Source organism: Solanum verrucosum, unplaced genomic scaffold (assembly GCF_900185275.1).
Source record: "Solanum verrucosum unplaced genomic scaffold, falcon-dt-bn FXZP01000188.1, whole genome shotgun sequence".
In the NCBI taxonomy this organism is placed as follows: Eukaryota; Viridiplantae; Streptophyta; class Magnoliopsida; order Solanales; family Solanaceae; genus Solanum; species Solanum verrucosum.
The window spans coordinates 1390231-1404494 of NW_026020409.1; the positions used below are offsets into that span (position 1 = coordinate 1390231).

Genomic DNA, 14264 nt, shown 5'->3' on the forward strand with positions numbered 1-14264 from the left:
AACTACGCACTTCACTTGAACTTGTACTACATCTTCTTTCTTTCATCTTTCATACTACTCTATAACCTTGCAATGCCTACAATTATAAAAGAAGAGAGTTGTGTTGGTTATACAGGTAAAGATTGTATCAATTTAGGATATATCCGACTCAGGTTAGATATAGTAGATATCAAAATCATCTGTACTCACAAGTTCAACAAAAGGCTCTAAAGAAAACCCTAGTAACCCAAAGGAATTGGTTTAGGTATCACATCTGTGATCCAAACCAGTATGAAACAACTTGTCTCAATTTATGTTCACACTCAATTAATCTTCCCTCTCCCCCCTTTTAACTTTTGCTTGGGAGTTGCTCCAATTGAAAAAACACAATACTATCACATCATTTTATAAAAAGCAAAAAATGTTCAATTGAGACATAAAAGAGATCAAGGATCCAACAAGAATAAACTAAGTCCACCAGCTAGATTAAAATAATTCTGTTTTCTGTTCATCTAACAAAAGGTGTTACCATAACATATTATGGCCATCAGAGCAATTCCACAAACTCAGAAACATTTGTGATGTCTGCACCTACAGAACCTATAATGGTTTTGCCACCTAACATGTGAAATGAAAATTATCATAATGTACATTGCATGTATTGGGTGATACTCAGATAAAACTTTAACATTCTAGTTGTTTTTTGTTTTTCTTTCTGGGGAAAATACTGCTGAAGCTAACGCAAGGTTTCTCATAAAATGCAACGTTAACTCTGTAGATTTACTGACCTCCCTAGTAATTGGGTCTAACAGGTTTAATACCTATGGCCTGTTGCAACAAAATTCCAACACTATACATAGAGACAAGTCGAGCTAGACCAGTTCCCTTCACCGCAGCTCACTCATTGAGAGGGATGATGTTGAAGATGCTTCTCATAATAGCTTATCAGCTGCAAAAGAAAGCAAAAAGTAGTTCAATTGACGATATAAAGTAACACAGAAAGACTAAATTACATTAGCCTATTCAGTTTTGTAACAACTAAATAAACTTTTCTGATATTACTTCACAAACAAGTAGATTATTATTTTTGTCAATAACACATAAAATGACTATCATCAAACCTTAAATGACACAGAGCCAACATTTTTTTTTTATTCTGAATTAATTAAGATACATAAAGAAATTTTGAGTAAAAGTGATGATTTCCAAAAAGTTGATAGTAATAATAAAATTACATATCAAAGCCACAAATTATTATCTCAAGTGCACTATTATTTTTTAACAATACAAATTCACGCACAGAGGTCCTTGGAGATGATATATTAAGAGAAGTAGATGTAGCTTTGGAAAACCAGAAAAGGTTCCTATAAATAATCCATATTAGAAATATAAGATCATGTATTATGATGATGAAAGAATCAATAGGAGAACAAGAAAAAGAGCTACCAAAAGTGGATTATTCGTCTTCATGAACTTGTTATCCACAACAACTTCCGTTCCATCTGACCTGCAGGAAGTCATACCAAAATGTCATCACATAACCTAGAAACTTAAAATATATTCACCAAAATAATAGCAAGCTGACAACATAGAATTAGATCATAAAGCGACAAGGGTGTAGCTGCCTATCCAAGAAACTGGCACTATTTCAAGTATTCAACTGGATAAAAGCTGATGAGAATAGTATAACCATGAGTGAAAAAGAAAAGTTTCTCCAGAAAGGACGAGACGGGAATGTTATCAATCTGATTACACCTACACGCATTGCCCATCCAAGAAGGTGCTTACATGCATAAGTATTTCTGCTACAGAACTGACACAATTATCACAAAAATCACATGCAGTTCCATATTTGGGGTACTCTAAGACCCAATTACATTATAAGCAAACTATACACTAAAGGGAACAAAACAAAACCAAAAATCTTGAGGGCAATTAGCTCATGCTGATCACAAGAGGGTTTCTTTCTTATATAACTTCTGAGGGAACAAGTAACCAAAAGCAAGCATAAAGGAAAAGAGAATGCAAGGCAAACGAGAGCTTGAACCTTACAGATTATATTTGAAATTATAAAATAGTTCTGGGAAGAAAGGCTTTTAATTTCAGCACAACCAAGGCTAAAAAGAAAAATATGTTCTTCTTGATCAGTAAGTTAAAATTTTATTGATAAAACAACCCAAGAACTAAGGTAGTGCAGGAAGTTACAGAATGAGAGGCCTCCTTATTCTAGAACTTTGTTGGCTGTATGACTGAGTATAGGTCTTGTAGCAGCAGTTCGCACTAAAATGACCCTTGCTATGTTGCTTCCATTGTAAGAGCCCATTTGGATTGGCTTTTGGCTTCTTTTTTTATATATTTTAGCTTAACAAGAAGTGCTTATAAGCACTTTTTTTATTTTACTCAAACACTATAAAACTGCTTAAAACCTATTTTAGCTTAAAAGCACCTAAAATAAGTCGATCCAAACAGGCACTAACACATCATCTCTGCAATTGAGGCTTTGGCAAGGTTCCTAAAGATTGAGAAAAGTTGTCATGTTTCTAGCTTCTCAATCATTGAGATTCCTTCTGAAAGTGAAGTTCCAAGTGTATTGGTGTTTATAGTTAGATACTGTGGCATCTCTTTCAACATTTCCTGACAAAAGACCTTGAAAAACTAAAGTATGTTCAAGGTATTGAGGTTGCTCAATCTAGATTATGTATTGTTATTCCGGAATGCAAGTATGCTTTAGACATTCTTGAGGAGACAAATATGATATTATGTAAACTCATTGACACTCCTATGGATCCGATTATTAAAATCCTGTCCGGACAGGGGGAGCAACATTAATCCATAAAGGTATCGATAACTAGTTGGAAAGTTGAATTATCTTATAGTGACTAGACTTGTCATCTCCTTTTCTAGTGAGTGTTGTAAGTCAGTTCATGACTTTCTCCTTTGATAATCATTGGGAATGGTATTTGAAAGTTTCGATGCCGTAATTTCGGTATTCGGTTTTTAAAAGATTATACCATAACCATACAAATTTAATTTAGGATGGTTCGATATTTTGAAGTTTGGTTTCGGTATTCTACGGTACGGTAAATCAGTAACCATAATTTGTTTAACTTCGACTAATATATACTCGTATAATAGAGTATTATGACTCCAACAATTTTCGCTTATATTTGAAGACAACAGACACCAAACAGGACGATTTGAGACACTGATAGATACATTATAATCAAGAAAAGCCAATTAATCCTACAAATAGCATCCATACATGCAATAGTTACATCCAAGAATAGCTTAAGTAAGATAAGTGGGTACCAAAAAAAATTAATCTGCAGCACATGTCTTTTGTTCGTTTGAAAGAAGTTCACTAACTTCACTCTACCTAAAAGGTGAAGCTAAGATTCTTTGCATATGAGTGACATAGAAACATAATAGACACAAAGATAAATGTGATTTAAAACAAGAAAGTAGGTTAGAAGTCACAGACCTCTTAGCTCGAAAGGTCACAGACACATCCTTCAAGCCATTTTCTATATCAGGTGGTGAATAGTTCTCGGCCTTGATAATTTCTGTTATGGCATATGTATCTTTGAACTGATCACACTTATTATTACAACCCAAAACATTTCCCACAAGTCCTTGATCGTGAATTTCTTCCTGCACTAATGCAACCAAATGGCCACTAGTAGCATTTGCTACAGCATCTTGGAGATCCTTCACTACACCTGAAGTGGCTTGTTGTATAAACCTCCGAACAGAAGCGGACTTCCTCCTTTTAGCTCCTGTGCAGCGACCAGACTGAAGTGATTCTGTTCCATTGGCCATTGAAAATCCATTTGTGAAGGCATTGTTGGATCTATCTGCAGAGGCCTCTTTTGTCATCATCACTCCCTCGTCCACAGAGACCTCTTTTGTTGCGATCACTACATTTTCAACAGAGGCCTCTTTTCCCTTTACCACAGAGGCCTCTTTTGTTGCCATCACCCCATCTTCCATAGAGGCCTCTTTTGTTATCATGACTCCCATTTTCACAGAGGCCTCATTTGTTTCCATGACTCCCATTTTCACAGAGGCCTCTTTTGTTGCCATCACTCTATTTTCCACAGAGGCGTCTTTTGCTGTCATGGATCTCTTTACCACAGAGGCCTCTTTTGTTGCCAGCATCCCATTTTCCACAGAGGCCTCTTTTGTTGCCAGCACCCCATTTTCCACCGAAGCCTCTTTTGCACCATTTTCCACAGAGGCCTTTATTGCACCCTTTTCCACAGAGGCCTCTATCGTTGCCATCAGTCCCTTTAGTTCACTAAGCTTCAAATTCAATTTGTTTTGCTCTTCAATTTCTTTTAGAGAGGAATCCAACATTAAATCATTGTCATTCGGCACTTTGAAATTATTCAAACCACTACCATTTCTATCCACATGATCCAATGTAGCCAGAAGAGGTGAAGGCACAGGTTCCTCAATTATCCTAAGCTTCACTGCAGGCACAGTATCTGCAGGGGAATGTTGTTCTTGCTTGTGCTGCTGTTTTGTTTTGATTTCAGAGTGATTAACCCCAGGAGTCCGCTTACGCTTACGTGTAGATCGCTGTTGCAAGCTTGAAAAGGCAAAAGAAAGCAATAGAAATAAGAACCCATACTCCAATCCAATGGTATAAAAAGTCATGAAAGTAAAAGTATAAAAGAAACACCTCTCCTCGAATGCATCGATAACATCATAGCACGTCATTAGATTATCGACAGGTTCCCATGTGTTTGCAGTCTCCGACCAGCCTCGCCTGTAAATCAATCAAAAAGAATTCATGGGCTTTCTTTGTGTGTTGAGAAATTAAAGAAGAAGAACAGCTATACATGACTTACCATTTGATGAGATACTGAATTTTGCCCTTTGGTTTGCACAGCATTCGCAAATGGATAAAAAACAGCACAGCAATTGAAGTCAGGATAAAAAAAAATTTAAAAAAAAGATAAGAAAGAAAGAAAATTGATTGAAATGAAACAAACCTTTCTGATCCTCTTTCTTCTTACGGTCTCAATCTCATAAAACCCTTCAGCAAGTTTGGGTTTTTGATCATTAGCAGTCAATTCTTGTTGTTGGATTCCCACATCCCCTTCAGCAGCGCCCTCGCTTTCATTCACATCATCACAAGGTGGTGCTGTTTCGGTATCTGATACCAAACCGGAATTCTTGTTTTTCCCTCCTTTCATATCTCTCTTTCTTTCTGTCTCTCTCTCTTTGTCTAGTCTAGAGACAGAAGAAGAATAGTATTTTATTAGTAATAAGTCTTTTCTTTTTGACAGATAAGTTCACACTTTTCTACTCACAAAAAAGGGATGAATGTGAATCCAATTTACCAACCATAATTAATACAACTCTACTTTTAAAAATATCATGTATATTTTAGGAATTTCCATTAATTAAAATATACTACTATTTGTTTTTGACTAAGACCCCGTTTTGATTTGCATAAAAATGTAGCTTTTAACTTAAAAATAAAAAATCAAATACAAGGAACTTTAATTTTTGACTTATTTTAAGTTATTTCTAACTTTGTCAAACACTTTCTAACTTATTTTAAGTTATTTTTTATATTTGTGATTCAAAAACTGACTTAAAATTAGATTTGACCAACTTTTAAGTAAATCCAAACAGTTTTTAACTTTTAATTATTTATTCATGCATCCGCAAAGAAAGAATTTTTTTTCAAAGGGACAGAAAAATCTAAAAAAGTAAATACTTTAATTTAATAAAAAGTTTTAAAAATACCAGTGTGAACGGTAAGTTCGGATGTTCTTTTATTTTATATATATACTAGATAATGGTGTTTGTGCTATGCACGGGCCCAATATATAAATGGTATGTTTTGGGGCTAATAACGGAGTTTTTGAAGCGATTGTTTGTGTGGATAAAGGAATAAGTTTTTTTTATCACAAACTTGTACTTTCTTTGACACTATTTAAGGCATAATAAAACTATCCACATACAACATTTTTGAAATATTTTATGTTGTCAATTATCATGATTTATAATATTTTTATGATAGATTCACTTCAAGAATCAGTGGAATTTTTTGTATTTTTTTGAAAACATATTTTATGTTGTCAATTATCATGATTTATAGTATTTTTATGCAATTTTTAAAAATAAAAAACACAAAAAAAAAGACAAATAAATTAAAATGGACTCAATATATGTTATTTTTGTTGTCTCAATTTATGTGACACAAATAAAATTTGGAGAGTCATCCAAATTTTCATATTTTTTAAAAAAATGTTTTAAGTTATTAATTATTGTGATTTATAATATTTTTATGTAACTTTCAAATAACCTACATTACTGGTCACTTGTCCTAATTTATGTGATATGAATAAAATTACAAAATTAACCATTTTAAAATGTCTTTTAGATATTTTAAGTTGTTAATTATTATTATTTATAATACTTTTTTGATAATTTTAAAATGATATGTGTTATTTTTTCTATCCCAATATATGTGGGCTTGATAGAATTCTGAGAGTGAACCTATTTTATTATATAACTTTTAAATATTTTAATTTGGTAATTATTATAATTTTTAATGCTTTTTAAGTCATTTGTAAATGATATATGTTGCTTCCTTTGATCCATTTTATATAGTATAAATAAAATTCCCAAAACCAACTCAATTTTTAATATATTTTTTAAATATTTTAAATTATTAATTATTGCGATTTATAATATTAAAAAAAATTAAATAGAAAATGTACAAAACTTGTATCAGCCTAAAAAATGACCACGATGATTCGAAGCCTACAGAAAGCAATAAGGTTGTACGTAATTTTAAATACTTAATATATATTACTCCGTTTGTCTCAATGTATGCAGCATAGATAATATTTCAAGAGTCAATCAAATGTTGTTAATTGTTAAGATTTACAATACATTTTACATAGTTTTCAATAATTTCACATTAAATAATACATATTACTACTTTTGTCTCATTTTATGTGACATTGATAGATTAATTTTAAGAATCAGTCAATTTCTTTTTTTGTGTTTTTTTAATAAATATTTTAAGTTGCCAATTATCACGATTTATTATATTTTATATATAATTTGTAACGATAGATTAATTTCAAGAATCAATCAAAAAAAATTATATGCATTTATTTTTGAAATATTTTATGTTGTCAATTATCATAATTTATAGTATTTTTATGATAAATTCACTTCAACAATCAGTGGAATTTTTTGTATTTTTTTCAAAACATATTTTATGTTGTCAATTATCATGATTTATAGTATTTATATGCAATTTTTAAATATAAAAAACACAAAAAAAAGACAAATAAATTAAAATGGACCCAATATATGTTATTTTTGTTGTCTCAATTTATGTGACACAAATAAAATTTGGAGAGTCATCCAAATTTTCATATTTTTTTTAAAAATGTTTTAAGTTATTAATTATTGTGATTAATGATGTTAAATTGTCCAATAATATAAATTTTAAAGGTACAACCATAAAAGAAGAATGTACAACACTATCTAAGCACATGTAACACTTGTCATGTGCTAAGTAGTAGATATTCTCACTTATTATATATAGTAAAAATAATACATATTACTACTTTTGTCTCATTTTATGTGACATTGATAAATTAATTTTAAGAATCAGTCAATTTCTTTTTTTGTGTTTTTTTAATAAATATTTCAAGTTGTCAATTATCACGATTTATTATATTTTATACATAATTTGTAACGATAGATTAATTTCAAGAATCAATCAAATTTTTTTATATGTATTTATTTTTGAAATATTTTATGTTGTCAATTATCATGATTTATAGTATTTTTACAATAGATTCACTTCAACAATCAGTGGAATTTTTTGTATTTTTTTCAAAACATATTTTAAGTTGTCAATTATCATGATTTATAGTATTTATACGCAATTTTTAAATATAAAAAACACACAAAAAAAAGACAAATAAATTAAAATGGACTCAATATATGTTATTTTTGTTGTCTCAATTTATGTGACACGAATAAAATTTGGAGAGTCATCCAAATTTTCATTGTAAAAAAAAAAATGCTTTAAGTTATTAATTATTGTGATTAATGGTGTTAAATTGTTCAATAATATAAATTTTAAAGTTACAACCATAAAAGAAGAATGTACAACACTATCTAAGCACATGTAACACTTGTCATGTGCTAAGTAGTAGATATTCCCACTTATTATATATAGTAATAGTAATATGTGAACTCTTTTAACATTTAACCACAATACATTAGTTAGTCATAATTTATTCAGTATTAGCATTTAATAAGTTTAACCAAAACAAAAAAAAACATTTAATGAGTGATTTGGACTTTTCGGATCACTTCTTAAATGATGTGTTATCTCTCTCCATAAAAATTATTAACCCCAACTTTGTTTTTAATCAAATTATTATTAATTTTGAACACTAATCAAAATCTCCTTTTATCCTAATTACAGTAAAACCTCTATAAATTAATATAGGTGACACCATTATAGAGATATTATTTAATATAGGTGGGACCATTACAGTAAAACCTCTATAAATGAATATTTATTAATTTAAAGAATGGTTTGAGATTTGATGAAGAGTAATTTTGATTATATCAAAATCATTGTATCTTACTAATTTATGTATCATATTTATTGATTTCACATAAAAAAAAATATTATACATAAGTACAACGAATACATCAAAATCATTGTATCTTACCAATTTCAAACTTGTGATGTTGTGATAATAAGAGCTTTCAAGATGTATTATCGAACAGATTTTATCGTAGGATATTAGAAGACTATGAAGTGGGACAAACTGATGCATCAAAGATCATTGTTTTGAATGCTATCATATTGGCAATCCCTGTTTGGAAAACAAATGTTCAGCTAGAGACAATAACAATTTGGTTTCGACACTGTAAAATTTGTTCAGGGGAAGCAATCTCAGAGAAGTTGAATGAACCTACTTGTGAAAACGTCATTCATGAACTTGAAGTCATGATTAATGATCTCAGTTACCACAATAAAATGGATGTTAATAACCTGTTGGATTATCTGGGTGCAAGTGATATATGTTCAGAGATCCAGAGCTTAGAAGAAATTGTGGATACCATCGGAAAAAAGCAATATTGTTGATGATGAAGTTGAAGATGATACTATACCTTTGGAACCAGTTACGCATATGGAAACACTTATCACATCTAAAACTCTTCACAATTTTATGATGCAGTTTGAAAAGACAACATCGGAGCTCTTGGATGCAATAAGGAAAGTTAGAGATAAGGTTCAACTAGATTTGAATTTTAAAAAAAATCAGAACACAATAGAATCATATTTCACTAAATTCTCTTAGATATATTTGTACTTTTTAAATTATTAATTTATGATATTAGTGGGACCATATATTTAAATAGGGGTCTTCTGAAAATATATTATCTTATTATCTTATCGAAATTGATGATTTTTTCCATTGGCCCAAGTCGGGATCGGAGAAAAATATTATTTTAGAGAGATTAATTATTTATCGAGTATTAATTTACAGAGGTTTTACTTTAAATCTTTAAAATACCTATTACTTTCTCCGTTCTTTTTTTTTATATGACATCCTTACTATAAATAGTTAGTCTGTAATATTTTTCATTTCATAAAATCAATACATAAATTACAATATGTTTTTCTATTATACCCTTGTTAGTTAATTAGTCTTAAATATAGATATTTGACCAACCTAGGAAAACTAATAAGCAATTAATGTTCATTGTAATTACTTCATAAATTGATTAATTACTCTCAGCATTGCTATGAAATCTGATTTAGAAATAGAAATCTCAACAAACAATTAAAAATAAAAGATGGATTTATTTATCATTTATTGAAAAGTTTACTTCAAAAAAATAATAAATAAGGGTAGAATTGTAAACTTACTTTTGTTAATGCAAGTGAAATTTAAAATGTGACATATAAAAATGAACGGAGGGAGTATATCCTTTTATCATGAACTTCTTTTTATTTCTTCAAAAATTGTGATATTTTCATTTGTTTTTTTTGAATAATGTAACAAATATTTCGTACATCATCTTTTAGACGAAAAAAGAGGGGTGGGGGGGGGGGGATACTAATTTTGTGCTAATGTAGTAAATTAGCATAATGAGAAAATGAATTTTCTTAATAATAATCAAAACTCTAATATTTATTTATACAAGTGAAAGTAACAGAGAATAATAACTACACAAATATATTTTGATGCAGGAAATACAAAATAATTAATTAAATTAAGGTCAAATTTTTAAAGATTGTATTTATTTAAATTTTAAATTATTTTAAACTATAATTTATGTAATACTCCATCAATGCAATGCAAAAGTTGTTTATTTATATAGATAATAGAAAAACAACAACCGTTTATATTACTCGACCCTCATTCTAAAAATAGTTATTTTAATTTATTTCTCCAATTTATGAAATTAAAAGAAATTTTAATATTTTTTTATTTTTATCCTTACTAGTAAATAACTCCATAAAATAGTAGTAGTCAAATATAATGTTTCAAAATACATTATTAAGGGTGTATTTTGTTAGTTTAGGAAAATACACCCTTAATTAAAAATATTTTAAAGGATGTCATATCAAGAAGGGTCAAATAATATAAAATGCATGGAGTAAGAGATTGGAGAAAGAAAATAAAATATATGCATACATACATATACAAATGCTTAATGCATATAATATTGAAATAGAGGTCATAAAAAGGCGAAATGGTCTGATGAACCCTTGTACTTGCATGAGTTTGTATTTTGAACACTTCTACGTAATCATTTGTCAACTGAACTCTTAAACTCAATTAAAATGAGATTTTTAAACCCTTCCACCTATGTGTGTAGCTCACTCTCCTAGTCATATTCATGTCACATATAATAATGCCATGTCATAATTATCCTAATAATTTTTTAGTATTAACCAAAATTAAATAAAAGGCAAAAAAAAATAAGTTTCTATTACAAAAATATTTAAAAATTGATATTTCTCTCTTAGATTTCTTGCACTTCCCCCAACCCTCGACCACAATCAACATGAATTGATTTCATTTTTAAGGTTTACTATGGTTCTTCTTCCTCAGCTAGTGATGTTCTTCGTGGAACATTTGTCTCTAACAAATAAGCTAATCAGTGACAAGAGGAAGGCTGGTGCTTTATTCGTGAAGCTTGTTTCGATGTTGAAATTGAATTTCTCTATGTGAAAAAAGAAGACTAAAATGCTTATAGCAAATCAGAAGAAGCATGAATGTTGAAAGTTTGTTCATCGTGTGAATCGTCATGTTCGCTTCAAGGAAGAAAAAGATGAAGTGACCAAATTTGTGCCAAATCTTCCAATTGTTAGCTTCTATTTTTGCAGTAGCTATTAGTGAAGTTAGACAATAGGATCTTTGGTTCACTTGTGAGCAATCAATAAGGTTTGTTGTTTAGTTTTATTTATGCAATACTCTGGAAAAAGAATCTGCAGTTATTGACGACAGAGGTTCAATGGAAGAAATAGGGAGGAGATGTAGCGGAATAAACTGGAGGGGTTGGGCACTTTTGTGTTCTTCTTTTTTATTTTTAGTATTTATTTAATTTTTTCAAGTAAATTCATGTTTTCATTCACTTTCACAAGTGTGTTATCACGCTCTATAAGTGACTCAGCAAAACAAATGCCACGTAAGTTCGGTCAATGGTCAGAGGGTTTAAAAAATTTATTTTAATTGAGTTTAAGGGTTCAGTTGACAAATGATTAAGTAGAAGTGTTCAGAATACAAACTCATACAAGTATAAGGGTCCATCAGATCATTTTGCCTCATAAAAATAATATTAAATTTTTGTAACAAATTCATAAAAATATAATTCTACTTATAATGTTAGAGAGCTTTAAAAAAAAGTTACAAATAGCTAGGTTAATAAATAAATTATATATAATATAAAGAGGAATTACATATATGTGATAGAACAAGGGTAAAATACATGTTGCATAGGATAAAGGAGGGAGTTCGATTATTGTTCAAAGTTGGGGGGGGGGGGGGGGGGTTGATTTTAAAAGCAAAGTTGGGGGATGAAAGTGATTTTGACCCTAAAATTAGTAGTCCCTCCCTCTCAAAATAAGGGTGTGTTTAGTACGAAGGAAAATGTTTTCCATGAAAAATTATTTTCTAGAAATTGTTATCTTGACATAATAAGTGGTATTTTTTACTTATTTTCTAGTATTTGATAAATAAACAAGAAAATATTATCCCAAAAATATTTATATGTTACCTAGCAAAACATTATAAAGGCGGGATAAGATGAAAATGAGAAAATATTTTTCAACATTTAGAGCAATGAAACATAAGAACCAAACACACCCTAAGTCTTCCTTTAGCAAAAATAAGTTGTCTCAAAATAAGTGTTATCTTAAGAATTCAAAATAAAAAAACAATAGATTTTTCTAATTGTACTCTTATACTCAATTTCCTTAATACTGTTTCATTTTCAAGAGATATTTATTCAATAGGAATAGTTTAATACACTATATTGTGTATTTATTGATTTCTAAATGACCACAATTTATCTATATCCATATTATATTAAAAATATGAAAGTCCTTAGAAATGTTGATTGACCTTTTTACCCTTCGTTAGAAGACCTTTCAATAGATAAAATTATCATTTACTATTTTTCTTAAATTATTCATTATCTTTATAAAATTTAAAATTAAGGAGTCATAAAATATATGGTAATATATATTAGAAAAATTAATAATTAAGGAGTCCTAAAATATTTGATAAGAGAAAAATAAATTTTAAAATTAAGAAATCCTAAAATATATGATGAGAAAAAATATATGATAAAATATATTTGGAAAATTAATAATTAAGGAGTCCTAAAACATATGGTAAGAGAAAAATATATTTTAAAATATTAGGAATCCTAAAATAAAGGGTAAGAGAAAAATATATGATAAGAGTTGTAATGTTCTCTCTCATCAACATAATTTTATGACATGTCGATAATTATGAATTATTTCTACCAATGTGAAGTTTCATATTGACGGCTTGACGCAATAGAGCTTGTAATTTTATTTTCTTCCAAATTTTGTACAATTTTTTTTTTGTGTACCTGAAAAAAATCTTTGTGTAATTCAATTTTTTCTCTTTCCTAAATTGTCAGCCCAAAACCGAGGTCATGATGGAACCTTCTAAAACTCCCCGTAGATAACCTTAATCCTTAGCCCAAAACCAACGATAATAGTCGTAGGGGTGGAAGAATTATAAGAAGTTCAGTAAAGCATTTCAAGAGGAAACAACGAAAAAAGGAAATAATATATATAAACATAGGCTCGAATGAGGACCAAAAAAGACAATATCCCACCAAAACTTGGTGGATGCCAATGCAAAACTACTATAAAAGGAGAGTACAGACTAGACATATACAACAAATGCACAAGTTGTCTCGAAATACAAAAGACTATCCAAAACTATATACATATGGAGATGAGTCGACTCTGATCGCTAATAAGGTCACCCTTGATCTCCGGGATATCAACAACAACAACACGAGAATCACCATGACAACTAAAGCTCAGTCTGCATCAGGGAAAAGATGCCAAACGCAGTATGAGTATCAAAACAACGAGTACTCAATAGGAATCATAGGTCGACCGATCTTGCAATTGCATAACAAGATAAGAAGAGAACAAATCAAGGTAATAGGATTCAAGGTAATAGGATGACACTAAGTCATAAGTAGATATGCAATGAAGTAAATCTACCATAGCAAATTCTAAAAGTAGTAAAATCTAACTAAACGTAATTGGACCCCATAAGCCCACAAGGTACATACAAAGGCATAACATCAATAAAACATACATACAATAACCCGACTGAACCCCCATAAGCCTAACGGGTACACTCAAAGGCTATAGTACGAGGAAGAATTCTGAAATGAACAACTACACCTCGAATATAGCATCTCCCAGAATCTTTCATCGAATAACTAGTCCTTCCTCAAAATCTTATGTCACAACCCGAGAGCATCCCCAAGTCGTAACATGCGTAATCGACCTCTCGGAGGTCTCATACAAGCCCTTAGCATTCATCACATTAGATATGTAAAATAGTGCGAAATTAAAAACTCTTTAAATAAAATCCCATAAGACTCAAAGGTCACTTTTAAAAACATCATTCAAAAGTACACAAGCGGAATACGAAGTCTCTTAGCCATCTTAGACATAAACGTGAAAACATACTAGGGACACGGCCCTTTAC

The 14264-nt window shown here is 30.0% G+C and overlaps 1 protein-coding gene across 1 annotated transcript; it reads right to left on the reverse strand.

Annotated features, from left to right (window-relative positions):
- Nucleotides 1–443: 443 nt before the first annotated feature.
- Nucleotides 444–5198, reverse strand: LOC125840579 (chromo domain protein LHP1-like). The gene is made up of 6 exons (XM_049519549.1): nt 4977–5198; nt 4833–4858; nt 4664–4750; nt 3461–4570; nt 1426–1486; nt 444–928 (listed from the first exon to the last, which is right to left on the reverse strand). The coding sequence occupies exons 1-6, from the start codon at nt 5178–5180 to the stop codon at nt 881–883; spliced, it is 1536 nt and encodes a 511-aa protein (XP_049375506.1). The 5' UTR covers nt 5181–5198; the 3' UTR covers nt 444–880.
- Between the last annotated feature and the right edge of the window lie 9066 nt (nt 5199–14264).